At 42.6% G+C, this 13,215-nt stretch overlaps 1 protein-coding gene across 2 annotated transcripts in view; it reads right to left on the bottom strand.

Annotated features, from left to right (window-relative positions):
* The window catches only part of SPECC1 (sperm antigen with calponin homology and coiled-coil domains 1), a 956,149-nt gene that overhangs the window by 451,596 nt on the left and 491,338 nt on the right, over window positions 1–13,215 (bottom strand). For both annotated transcript variants that reach the window (XM_069226282.1, XM_069226283.1), the window contains one exon: window positions 1,192–1,261. In XM_069226282.1, the coding sequence (XP_069082383.1) occupies window positions 1,192–1,261 (70 nt within the window). The remainder of the gene's footprint in view (window positions 1–1,191; window positions 1,262–13,215) is intronic.

Below are 13,215 nucleotides of genomic sequence, written 5' to 3'. Positions count from 1 at the left end.
AACCAAAGCCTGTTCTTCCATTCTAGTCTGTGATTCACTTTCATAACAAAAAAGGCAAATATGATTTTTTTTAAGAAAGCAATGTGAGCAACTGGAGACAGGAGAGGCAGGCAAACCATCCAGAGGGTGAAGCTGTTTTATACACTAGTCCAGGTCTCTGGTTTGGAAGAGCTAAATCCAGCGCAACCAAATGCAGTAGTTGTCAGACTATCAGGTGCCAAAAATATTGCCCTACATAAATACTGTAGTCAGAAAATCGACCACCACAATATTGTGAAGGTAAGTATAGGTAAGTGTTACTATTCTTAATTCAAAGCTGACATATCTTGAGGATATATATATTTTGCACCCACCTATTTGGACTTTGACACGTTGTAGCCTGCATCTGTCATACGTTTTACCCTCCTTATTACACGTACGTCACCCAGATGAAGCCAATAATTTTTGCTGACCCATGCATACTCCTTCCTCATTAACCACTTTAGCTGTAGCAGTGCATTCAGAAATGGTCACAAGGTAAAATGCTGTTTCTCTAGGGAATAAATTAATGAGAAAATAAATCAACAACTCAATAATCCCCCAAAAATGTGAAAGTGGAAGAAAACTATAATACTAAAGGCTAAAAATTATCTTAACGTTCCCTCACTTGCAGCTCTCTTGATAGACCTCTAGTTCAATGCAGTGGCTGCTCAGAGAGTTGCGGCCAGAGGCGTTTATGTCCTCGCTAATGCTGAAAATATCCGGTCCTTTGGCAACCCCTGTAGTCCTCACATGACTGGGCCAATGCATCTCAGTAGAGACCTTCAGCCTAATTTTCTTAAACTAGTTCGTAGGTTTCTTAAAGGTATAGACTAATTTCTGGTAAAGTGAGAGGGGACAGATCTTCACAGCTTTTGTGCCCAACAAACAAATTGTCATTGAAATGCATGCTGGGTTTTGAGCCTATTTAAGGTCCACAGAGTGTCCATGGACTCTGTGCAAGTTTTCAAGGATGTACCTTTAAAGGCATTTAGGGTGCCTTCTGGCCACACAACTCACACTTGATTGGCTGTTCGTTGCTCTAGGTTGCAAACCTTTGGTTTTTAATTGTTCCCTTGCTCATATCGGTCATATTTTTCTGTTGACACCTTTAAATATTTGATTTCACTTAGCATAAATTCCTGTTCGTATTCTTCAGAGTTTGGAACTCACCTGTGGGCACGTTGCTGCGTTTCACGGTCTCTGTGCTGTGTGATTTTGCGAGGCTAGACATGGAATGTCTCTGCAAAGAAAAAAAATGTTTAAAATGTTTAAATGCTAATGTAGCTTTGGACAATCATTCAGAGTGTGCCGAGCACAGAAAAAGGATCACAGATGCGGTCCCGACAGGATTTTTACCTTTACAAGCCAAGTAAGAGGGTAGTGTGGATTTGTGGGCATGTATAGTACAAGTCAATGGACAGACGAAGAAAGGCAAGGGGAACAGGGGGTGTGAAGGGTTAAAAACGGGTCCATCTATTTGATTTTCTTTTTTTCTGATTTTAATGTGCCATGCATGCTAATTTTGGGGTTCAGAAACCTGCCTAATATCTCTGGGGTGGATTCACAAAAAAGTAGTAATCTTACAAGCTATAGGATTTTGCCTACGATTTTAAAAAATGATGCTAATTAGGTTTTACCTACTATACCACTTTTAGCTGTCTGTAGGCGAAAGCCTCTTGTGGGCCATACCAAAACTTACAGTGAGCTTAGAGCCGCCCACTGTTTACTATTAGCTTGCTTTATGGTCACTCTCATTTGCTTGCACCTTACCCAATGACCTGCCTCCTCCTCCTTCTCTTGGTCTTTCTCCAGGAGCATAGAATCTTTAGCATCCTTTGGTTTGACTGACCTAGAGACAACCACTGCACGCATTTAAAGAACTTATTTTTAATTGTCTTTATGCACTCCATGAGACTGCATGTTCTTTCTAACTCTCGCCACCATGTGATGCTTACCCTACCGATGCCTGCACTCCGTGTTGGACCTCCTTCAACCCACATGCTCTCTCCCCCATGTTGCTTTTCTTACTGGATACCCGTGCTCCATGTTGCTCCCTCCCCCCCAACCATTTTTTATTTAATTATTTCAAACCTAACATGTGTTGCTCCCCTGCTTTATTCCCATTACTTCATCCTATCCACTCCTTTTTCGCTACACCACCACTTGTGGTCCTTGAAATATAAAATACGTCATTTTTTGGAGAGCCCAGCAGCTTCTATTTGCTGGCGGGCCACCGCTGCTTTCACCAAATCACTTTTGCGCAAGTGAAAATTATATATTTTTTTCTTTAACTCTCCGAACAGCGTCTGTCCACTTTAATCAGTAAATAACAAAAATAAATAAAGTTGTGCCTGTGTCATTCTGTAGGTGCCCACATGAGTGTGGTGGCATATGTGCATGCCTACTGAATAACGCAGCTGCATGAACTCATGATGTGTACGCAGTCATGAGTGACTCATTTTTTAAAAAGTAATTCTGTACATATCTGCTTTACTCTTAATTTGCCATCACCAGCACTACACAGTTAGTGCTTAATTTGAGCCGGTGGTTTTAGTGGGTGCTGAACACTGGCCCTTTATTGTCAGCACCGGCACTTATGAAGGCATGCTACATGGTGGCACTGTCTAATTTTGTGATGAGCGCAATTGCTGAATAATTCAATACACATTGAAATGACTAATACCTGCCACCCAACGCTGTAAGAATAGCTTGAGCAATGTATACTAAAAGTCTGCATGGTTACTCTTGTGGGAGTGTGATGGCTGGCAGGGGCAATGGGTGCTGCTATCTGTGGTGGCCTCCTGATAAAGGCCCTGGCACTTATATTTGTTTTCCTTTTTTTAACAAATTAGGCACCGTACAGAGCGATTACTATAAGGTAAAATACTTATCCTTGGTACGAGACACACTTAGTATTACAAATACAGAAATGTTATATGTTGCATGTCAATAAATGTGGACATATAACATTACTGATGCTTTCCCTGTTTTTTCAATTTAAACTGTTCGCTTGTTTATCGTTAATACTGCATAACTTATGAGTCCCTCCCGCTGCTACACTTAACTTCGCCCTCTCACCTCTGGGTCTACTGGAACAAACCATTTCATGCGTGCATTTTTATTGGACAAAAACGTGCAGGGACTTGAGCAGAATATGCTGCAAAAGTGTTGGTTAAATAAATGTTGATATATCCTGCCGAGGGCTGCTCTTGGCAGGGACTCCTGGTCTTCCACGTTGTATTGTACTGTGGATTTATACAGCGCGTACTACCCCTGTCGAGGTGCTGACGTGCTTTGTTGATGGGTAGCACTTCTCCTCGAAGCCCAGGGTTAGGTTGTAGTGTTCATTTTAAGTGTTTCAGTTAAGTTCGATAATATTGCACAATACACTGAATTAGGTACGTGCAATTTCTAGTCTAGCGGAAAGTTAGTTCGTTAATTGATGTAGCTGTTTTAGTCATTTATTGATATTCATGTGTATATTGCTCTGCATAATCCACGGGAGTGGGAAGGAACTCACTGCCCTGGGTCTGACTGCTGCAGAGGGCATGCTCCTCGGGCAGAACACTGCACTGCCAGCTTCTTGTTTTCTCTTTCTAGTCACACTTTCACTTTGTCCCCTCGGTGGCTTTAAGGCATTCTGGAGCAGTTGGCTGGGGGTCTGACACAGGCAGTATTTCTAGTCAGCAGGATAACAAAGCAGGCTGATTGTGAGCACAGAGTAAGGATTGGGCTCAAATTCGAGTAGACATGCAGTTCCCATCTGTCAATGCAGGCTCACTTCACTGCAGATATTTCACTAGCTGGAGTAGAGCTAAGGCTTACAAACTCAATCTGTTGTAGCCGGGCCAGGTGGCTAACCAGGCTCAGTCCACCCTTGTAACACTGCCGTCAGCGCCAAGAGGCCAGATGCGGACTGAAGGTCATACGCCAGACATTCCTAAAGGAGCATTCTGTTGTGGGGTAGCACAAGGCTTGCTCTATCAAGATGTATAGCCTACCACGGATATGAGTTCTCGGCAGGATTTAGGGGCTTCATTCAAGAAGACTACAGGGGAAGGCAGGTTCATGGATTCCCCCAAACAGAGAGAAAAAGAAACACTGGTGTGTGGACCGGCCTTGTTCCACTATTTCAGCACATGCAGCCATGTTCCACGGGGCACCACTGGGCTAACAGCTGCAAACCACAGCACACCTGGAGGGAAGAGGTTACCTTACTGAAGTGGCAGTGGGCATTTATCCAGAGTACAGTGCATTAAGGGGGTGGGCTGAGGAGAGCTCTGAATGGGGTGACAGGGAGCCTGGTAAACAAAACATGGCTGAAGACACATGTGTGCAACAGAGAACAAAAGACCCTGACAGTGTTACACAGGCGAGCTAAGCGGAGATGACATTTTGGGCAAAAGAAATACAATGATTGCAGTGTTGTATAGTCTATACATTTCTGGTTGTTCTTTGAGAAAAGTTAATGTACATATGTTCACAATTTGTTCATAAGCTGTTGATGTTTACCGTGCATGTTCTAATTTTCCGTAATGCTTGCAAATCATTTTCAAAGATTTAACATATTTCACCGCAGGTTAGGACTGTTCATAGCTACAGGGACGAGAGCATCCTTTGCGCACAGTGCTGGACTGAGTGATGCGCCAAAGGTTGTTAGCAGAGGTGTCTGATGCACCGTACTTCTATGCTATCAGAGCACTGAAGTACCTGTGCTTCGGAGAATGGCACTGCCGCTGCCCTGCTTGTGGCAGCCATGCCGGTCTCTTTGTAAAACATTTATTTATTTTTCTGGGACACAGAAGGACAACCTTTGGAAAAGGTCTCCTGCAATTTTTATTTTGTGAAATCGAAAATATCGAAATAGCACATTAATTTGCTTTATTTCGTAGTGCACCCATAGGTCCCTAAAATGCTTTAACAATGCCTTATCCACGCTGTTCAATGTGCATAACTATGCAAAGTCAAGACATCTCTTAATGGAAACTGACGTGTATTTATTTTAGAAGAGACAATCGTTCCGACGTAGCAATAGAACAATGGTACAGAATGCCATGTGCAGCTTGGGAGATGTGCATGGGTGCGCTGTCAACAAAGAGCCACAGTCTAAAAAACGACGCACATGTACAGGAGGGTGCAGAGGTGCTAGGCCGAGTTAGTAAGAATTATTAGCGCCTTGCTTCAAGAACGAGCAGGTGGGTATTTAAGGCTGTTTTGAAAGCGAGATGAAAGGAGAATCGCAGTTGAGCTGGAAGCTCGAAAGAGTTCAAAAGAGTTGAACAGTAGAGCAGCCTAAGGAGTTTTGGAGCTGACAAGACGACTGAGACTGGGTGAAGGCACATATCTTGTTAACATTTGAGATCAGTAACTCCCTCCAGGTTTGGCTAAAGCCCTGACAGAAGCCTGGGGCTGCCACCCTCACTGAAGACCATCACTCACCTGTGCATACACAGAGCTGCATTATTCCACATGCACAAATCCTGCACGGGCTGCCCACAGGCAATGGCCTATATCATAAGGGTCTGTGCATTCCGCACACAGTCATGTTATTGGCCCCACATTCCTGACATCCAAATATGCATTCTACAGTCCTTTTTTTTTTACAATTGCCTTTGGTTTCTGATTGACCTTCCATTCTTCCTCAATTTTCTGGCGAATGCTCTCTTCCTGTCCACGTGGTTAAGCTGTGGAACCTCCTTCCTTTGCTCATGAAGGTACATTTGACCCATCGTCTTGTTGAGAGCTCCTTAGTACCTGCCAGTGTTCACAATAAAATTGCAGAACTCTAGTGGCTTTCTATGGTGTTGTGCCTCCAAACCTAAATACAATTTTGATGGTAACTAATACCGTAGCACAACACACCATTACATTACAATTGGAATCTACTAAATGGTATTCGTAAAGTGTTAAAGCTTTCTAAAAACACTATTACATAAATGAAAATGTAACAGTAGTTATTAAAAGTGTATTCAAACCTTCTAGAACTTTCAGACTCCACATGTGCTCTCTTTCCCTGTCATCCTCCCCCTCCAACCATTCTTTTTCGGAGCTGTGTTATGGATACAGAATTGGTGAAAATATTAGTATCCCATTGCAATAACCAATGGAAGTATCTCCCTTACTTCGTGGGAAAATATAGCCAATTGGGCACAGGATGTACACGTTACACCGTGTCTCAGGACCACTATATCTCGGGTGCACAAACTTTCAGGGCTATGATCTCTCCACTGCTGAAAGATAGAGCTTTAAACCCCAATTAGATTGGCTTATTTTTCTGGTTCAAAGGGAGGAACTCTCAGTCATAGGGTTCGTGGTTTTATACTATTCTTTTTTTAAAAATATTTATGTGTGTATTCGTCAATATTTTTTGTTTGCTATTTTTATCTATGTTTATCTATATTTGTTTTGGAGTCAAAAAATGAAGCTGAAACTAGTATATTTTCCCATTTATTTAACAGGCCAACGTACACTCATAACTGTATGACAGTTTTCAATAACATTATATATATATATATATATATATATACACATATATATATATATATATATATATACACACATACACACACACACACACACACACCCATGGATGTTAAATCATTGCATTCATATGCAAACGTGCACATTTAAGTATAACTGTGGGCACATCTGCAGCTGTTTAAGCCGTGCTGGGAAACGTTCTCTCTTTTTTAAACCCAACATAAATCCGTACAAAATTTTTGGACTGGCTCTTATGACTTACAGCATTTAGAGTCCCTCGAAACAACCTCATTACAGTTTTTAACCTTATTAAAAAAAACAGAAACCGGAAAATAGATGTCTTTCTGCCTGCATCTGTAAAAGTTTGCAAAAACAGAAATCAGGGAGCTTCGGCAAAAAACACCAAGTGCAATTGGGGGGGGGGGAGAGGAAGGTGTTCACTTTAGCATTCCTTTCCTCCAAACAGAAGCGTGGGGTAAAGAGGAGACTAGTCTGGGGGGGAAGTGTGTTTGTCACTTGAACTTCCAGAACATTACCTCACCGCAGCTCCATTCAACACCCAGAAAGGCTGTTCAGAGCTTCCCAGTAGAAGGCTCCAGGCTTAGGCTCGAGCGGTTTAATCAGCCATGAAGCGCCTTCTCTGTCAGACTTGGCAGCCAAGGCACTGGGAGCCGCTTCCTTTCAGGTCCGACTATGCCTGCCATGTCACTGATCCGCGTTTTTGTTGACACTTTGTGCCGTGAAAGAAGCTCCCCCCGCAGCCCGAGGCCCCCTACATGCAAAATAGCAATGATGTCAAGCCCGCCTTTATCCACAGTGGGAGAAAAGTTTAAAAAGAGACTGGGAAACTGGCCGCTCTGAAAAAATGTAGACTACCCAGAAGCAGGGATCTGCAGTGCAGGAAAAGAGCACATCCTGTCAGTGAGTGTTAGTGTGACTTTAGATCACTACCTGGCTCTGCCCTATGTAAGACTTGGGAAGTCACCATTTACTTTGGACAGGTAGTCACTTATATTCCTGCCCATTGCATCATAAAAGTCACAGGCCCTCCCTTTCCGGTGAGTAATGGACTGGTGCTGCTAATCCACAGGATATCTCTACCAAGGTAGTCTCCTTGTCTTTAGCACCATAAAATAATCTTTCCTTCATGCCACTGGTATGAAGCCACTAGACAGTGGCATAGCTAGGTTGTCATGGGCCCTAGTGCAAGCAAAGGCCTAGTGAGGGCCTCCTCACTAGGGTGACATCTCAGTCTGTCAAGCTAGCCGCAACACTCCTCACCCTCCTTGGACAGTCTGTACTTGCCATATCAAAACTCACTACTGTTCTCATACACCTACTTTTGAATTTACACTCTCTGCACTGTATTTCTGCAAGTCAAGGCCATATACTTAAAAAGTATCAACAAAGGCAATAGGTTTGCCCCTGGTAAAGTGCATGCACACAAAGATATAACATGCCGGGACAACACATTCACAATGCTACCCTCACATAGGTATATTCGTCACACAGAACCCACAGAAGTATATGCTTTACTCTGCACTAACACAGGCATTATTTTTCAATCTGTTGACCACTTACTCTGCACTTGCAAAATACCATGTTAACCCTGCATTCTCACAGGCACACCCCTCACAATGCACTCACTAAACATGGTGGCTATCCTGCAATCACACAAGTACACTGCTTACACACAAGTACACTGGTCAATAGGAAGGAGAACAGATTAGATAGATGGTAGATTAGGAAGCGCAGGTTGAGTATCTGGTGCATCAGGCCACTAGTACAATTCAAAGCTGTTGAGGTAGGCTACACTGAAGCATGAATGCCCACCAAGGTTATCTAATTTTCCATTAGCCATACTTGGATCAGCAATGTAAGTCTGATCTGTGTAGACTTGTGCAGGGAAGAGTTTTGGCATAAAAAAAAGTCCCACTTGCCTTTTAAAAAGGCATGGTGTTTGTTTTCTTTGTAGTACAAGCATATATATAAATAAATTAAAAAAAAGTCACCTAAATGCTGTTACTCAGACTGCCTGAAATCCTGAAGACCAGAAGTTATCTAATAGGCAGGGTCAAACATGGGAAACAAAGCCTATGGCTGAGGAAGGCTGATCCACTACTCAATTGTATGTATGACGTTCTGAAGAGCTGAACTAAAATGTGAATGTTACTCTGTCTGATGAATAACTGATATGGGCTTACCCAAAGCCCATTTTCTATAACCAAGTTTATGTATTATTTGTGTGAAAATATGAGGCCTTATGAGACAGCTGAAACAGTGTTTTTGTCAGCCCAGCAACACACAGAAATAGAGCACAGGGATCAGGGGTACTGGTCAAGAGCATCACAATCTTCCCTGAAGACACAGAAGAAGTGTGGTACTGCAGGACCAGTGAAAGCTTCCCTGAAAGACATGGAACAAGTGTGGTACCACAGTGAAGCCAGTGTAAGTGTCCTTCAAAGACATGGAACAAGTGTGGTATTGCCGGGTCATGGAACAAGCGAGGCACTGTGCAGCACCATTTAACACCTCCCTCAGATACAATGATGAAGCAGGATTTCAGATTTGGTCCAAGTTTAAAGAATAGCACTGGGGTGTATTAGTGTGAGCTTGTCTCACATGCATTGCAAGATTTCAACACACAAACCAGGGACAGTGCCAGGCAGGAGTGCACACTTCCCTCACACCCATAAAATACATACCCACCTGGTCGGAAACAATCAAGCTTCCCTTGCATGCACAGAACATGGATAGCATCTGCAGCAGCAGACTATGCCAGTGCATAAACACCAAACACACACAATGTGCTGCATTTGGCAGCAGTGCATGTTCCCTTCACACCCAACACAGGTACAGGATGGGCATCCGCAGTGCAAGCTAAGATATCCTCACAAAAAACAGGCATTACACAGGCAGCAGTACCTAAGCTTATTTCATGCACAGAATGCTCAGAGTAAAGTATGGAGGTGGTGAGCCACTGAAGGCTTTAGGCAAATTCTAGGCTCTGGTTCAGTTTGAGGTCCACTTGAGCTCTCAAGCTCAAAATGAACTATCTTGTGGCCCAACGCTCTAACCTCATGCACCAATAACAGAAGACAAACCATCAATCTTTGATGGCAAACAGGAGCAACAAATAGATACCAATCTAGTGGCTGAATTACACAGTATCAAACCAGAAACCCTGTGATCAGTTCTGGCTTGGCCACTTGATCAAATTGTGCAATCCTAAACACTTATTTTATTTTATAGTGCCTTCTATTTTCTTCATTACTGCATACGTGAAAACCTTGAAATACATGAGGATGTGTGATGTACAAAGATCTCTTGTGTTTGACTTAATAGACTATAATTTTGCTCCATGTAAAATAAGAATATAACCCACATAAAGGATACACATGACAACTAACATGCCTATTAGTTCAATGATGGTGTTGTTAGAGTGGGGGGTGGGGTTATTAATGTTTCCAAGTTCAGGTTTAAAAACTATCAATTTTAGTAAAGTCTTTTAATGCACTGATATAATCTGATGCACTAAGTTGAAACACTTGTCAAAGAAATACTCTTTTTTTAATTTTGAAGACACTATCATATTTTTATATAACAACTGTTGCATGATTGCCATGCCAAATGTTCCCCTTGCTCAGCTCATGCCTAGACTCTTAGAGCCAAGACAGCCACTTGGCTCAGCTCTCCCTGTTAATTGTGTGTCTCACCCATTTCTACTACAGTACTGTTAGAACAGTATTCCAGTTCCCCCTCTCAATGTCTCGCTTTAGGGAGCAACATCTTGTGTTTTGTGATTCTGGACAGTTTTCATGGGTCTCAGAAGATAACCATTCTTACTTCTGGTATTATTAATGAAGATTTGTGCATTAGCGACACTGAGAAGTTGTTTTAAAGTTACCTGTGCATTTTTTTAGCATAAAATGAAACAATGTTTAAATCATTTTTTCCCAATTCCAGAACTCTCTGCTAAAAAGTCTATAATAATTTGCCAAATGCCATTGTCTACTCTCCACTCAACAGGCTGAATGCAGTGATTACACTCGGACTGTCTTGTCTTTAGAAGCCACCCAGAAGCATGGGCATAACTTCTCCTTTGACCTCTGTTGAGGTCAGGCATCCAGGGCCGAATGGCACACTGTGCATTTACAAAAGTGAGGCATGAGCACTGCTCGGACATTCAGTACACCTGCAATGAGGCCTTTGCAGTGCTCTCACAGGTTCTTCTGCAGATTCTGCTGCTCGGAGTCAGACTCCTACAGCCCAGTGCTCTAACAGCTCCTGTGGCCCTAGTAGGCAGTGAACTCATAGGCATTCTGAAATATCCAAGCAATACACAAAGAACAAGTGTCACAAATATGCCACCACCATTCAGCAGTAGTAGCAGTGCACTATGTAGCTGGGGTTGCACTTAGGAGCACACTGTCAGAAATACACCAATGCCATTAACAGACAGCACACTTCCATTGAAATTACCTCTGATTTTGCACAGACATACATTTTTCCTGATAAAACTAAATAGCGCAACCAAAAGTGTGTGGAAATTTGGTTTCAGCTATTATCATTTGGCATCACCCTTTCTGCATCAGCAAGCAAAGTGTCTTGATTTCTTTTGATCTTATTAAAATCTTTGTCTCCATTACACTACATAATTAGAAAAAAGTGCTTCATTTGTGCTTTCCTAAATGTTTAGCTATTTTAAAATATTTGTTCTGTTTACTTATAGCTATTTAAATGTGTTAGAAGAAAACAACATCATACAGGCTTTCCTTTCACACCAACAAGATTGTCACATAGTTCACGTTACAAAATCCTTAAACTTTGCCCTAAGCGAGAGAAAAGTAAACCCCAATCTTCATGTTAAAAGAATAAGCAGCAATTTGTCAGAAGAGTAGAGTGACATTTGACCTCTGTCTTTGAAGGGAAAGCAATGTGATAGGATAAACATAAAAATTAAAGTCTCCTTTAGAATTCCAACATGATTATTTAGGTGCCTTCTCAGGGATCAAGGGGATGCTGGAGTTGTGCTGCCTCGCACCTCTGGGCCTGGGTGCAATGCACAGGCTGCACAACTGAGAGCTACGCCCCCAACACTAGACAGGCATTCAAAGCCGAAGGATCCATTTGTTGTGACTGATCAGAGACTAGGTTTAGGTGAATTCTCACTGGAAAAATCTAGAGTGAAAATATTCAGCAAGCCTGAAATGCAAATGGTGCATTGCAGCCGCAAGAAACTGGAAAAATGGGATGGATCAGTGATGATTGCAGAATTGTTTTCTAAATATATTGGTTAGAAAGGCATAGGCTTCACATACTGTTCTCTACGTAGACTTAAAAAGCAATCTCATAATTAATGAATGTAAACAATTCCAGGGAGGATTATTTCTTTGAAGTTGCAAAACATTTATAGCTTCAAATGCAAAACAGAGAAACGTTAGTGTCAGTGGCCCTTCTCATCTCTTGTCAAAGAGGAAACACTAGTTGTCAGGACTGAATACTTGCCGATCCCAAGCCTTAAAACGTCCTGGGACCGGTGGGGGCAGCACAATTGTCAGGACCCAGACAAACAATGGATATTGGCACAGAAAAAGAGAGAAAAAGGTACGCTGCTGGTACACAGAGGAATCTGATGGCTTTCGAAAAGGAAATTATCACTGATTCATCCTGAGCAAGAACCGCTGAATAGTTACAGTGTGACATGGACAACAGCAAGCCCTGCAGCTACCACCAACCGGTTTGAAGGAGACTGATCCACAGGAGACTGAGCAAGAATGCTCTTTTCAAATTGAAAAACATTAACAGATCCAACACCTCTAATGAAATCCAGTCTACAGCTCTGCAGCAGCGAATGACTCACACACAGCGGTAACGATAGAAAACAACACAATGTGAGAACGAGGGGAGGACACATACTGAACCGAGAGAAAAGCGAGAAGCCCACCAGCTGCCAGGCACTGCTTCTGGTGCCCGAGTCTGCTTTATATTGCCCTCGCTACAAGTGCCTGGAAGCCCCCCCCCACCTAAAATGTTCATGCTGGGGAAGCTGCCATCTCGGATTACTCTTCATCACTGTGAGTTTAAAGGAACCTACTACCATGCCGGATAGGGATAATCCCCGTCTGTACCTGTCCCAAATCCACCATGCTTTCACCAACTCCAAACCCAGCATTCTCACTTCAGTTGCACACATTTTTGCTGGCACACGGTTTCGGACCTAGGCTACAGGTGAACCCTTTCACCTGACCTGTCCCGAGTATCATGTAGCACACTCAGTGAGTCCTGCAGCCACGGATCAGATGAGCCTACATCCAGTGCCAAGAAAATAATAAGATTTCAAACATGTGCCAGGAAATAATCCTATCAATGCTCATCAATTGTTCATCTAATGGTCTGTGCACAAAAACTCCTCTGCCAAATATGAAAATGCCATCATAATTGCTGCAATTACATGGCAGGGACTCGAATTCATATGTTGGAATGCTGCCAAAAAGGTGCACGGGCGCTTTTTCAACATTCTAGGATGCCTTAAATAAGATAAGTGGGTGATTCAAATATTTACATCTGCTGATGCTATTTGAGGACATTTCTGAGAGATCTGCTCAGCCAGGTCTGTGTCCTACTCTCCGGGTGTAGGCTGCTGCTACTCTAGAGTTTCGCTCCTATTGTTAGGCTGCTTAATACTGCTCCTTATTTAGTCCATTAGTGTTC

Source organism: Pleurodeles waltl, chromosome 3_1 (genome assembly GCF_031143425.1).
Source record: "Pleurodeles waltl isolate 20211129_DDA chromosome 3_1, aPleWal1.hap1.20221129, whole genome shotgun sequence".
NCBI classification, from domain to species: Eukaryota; Metazoa; Chordata; class Amphibia; order Caudata; family Salamandridae; genus Pleurodeles; species Pleurodeles waltl.
The sequence above is the reverse complement of the archived record's forward strand: the minus strand, read 5'-3'. Positions and strand labels throughout refer to the sequence as shown.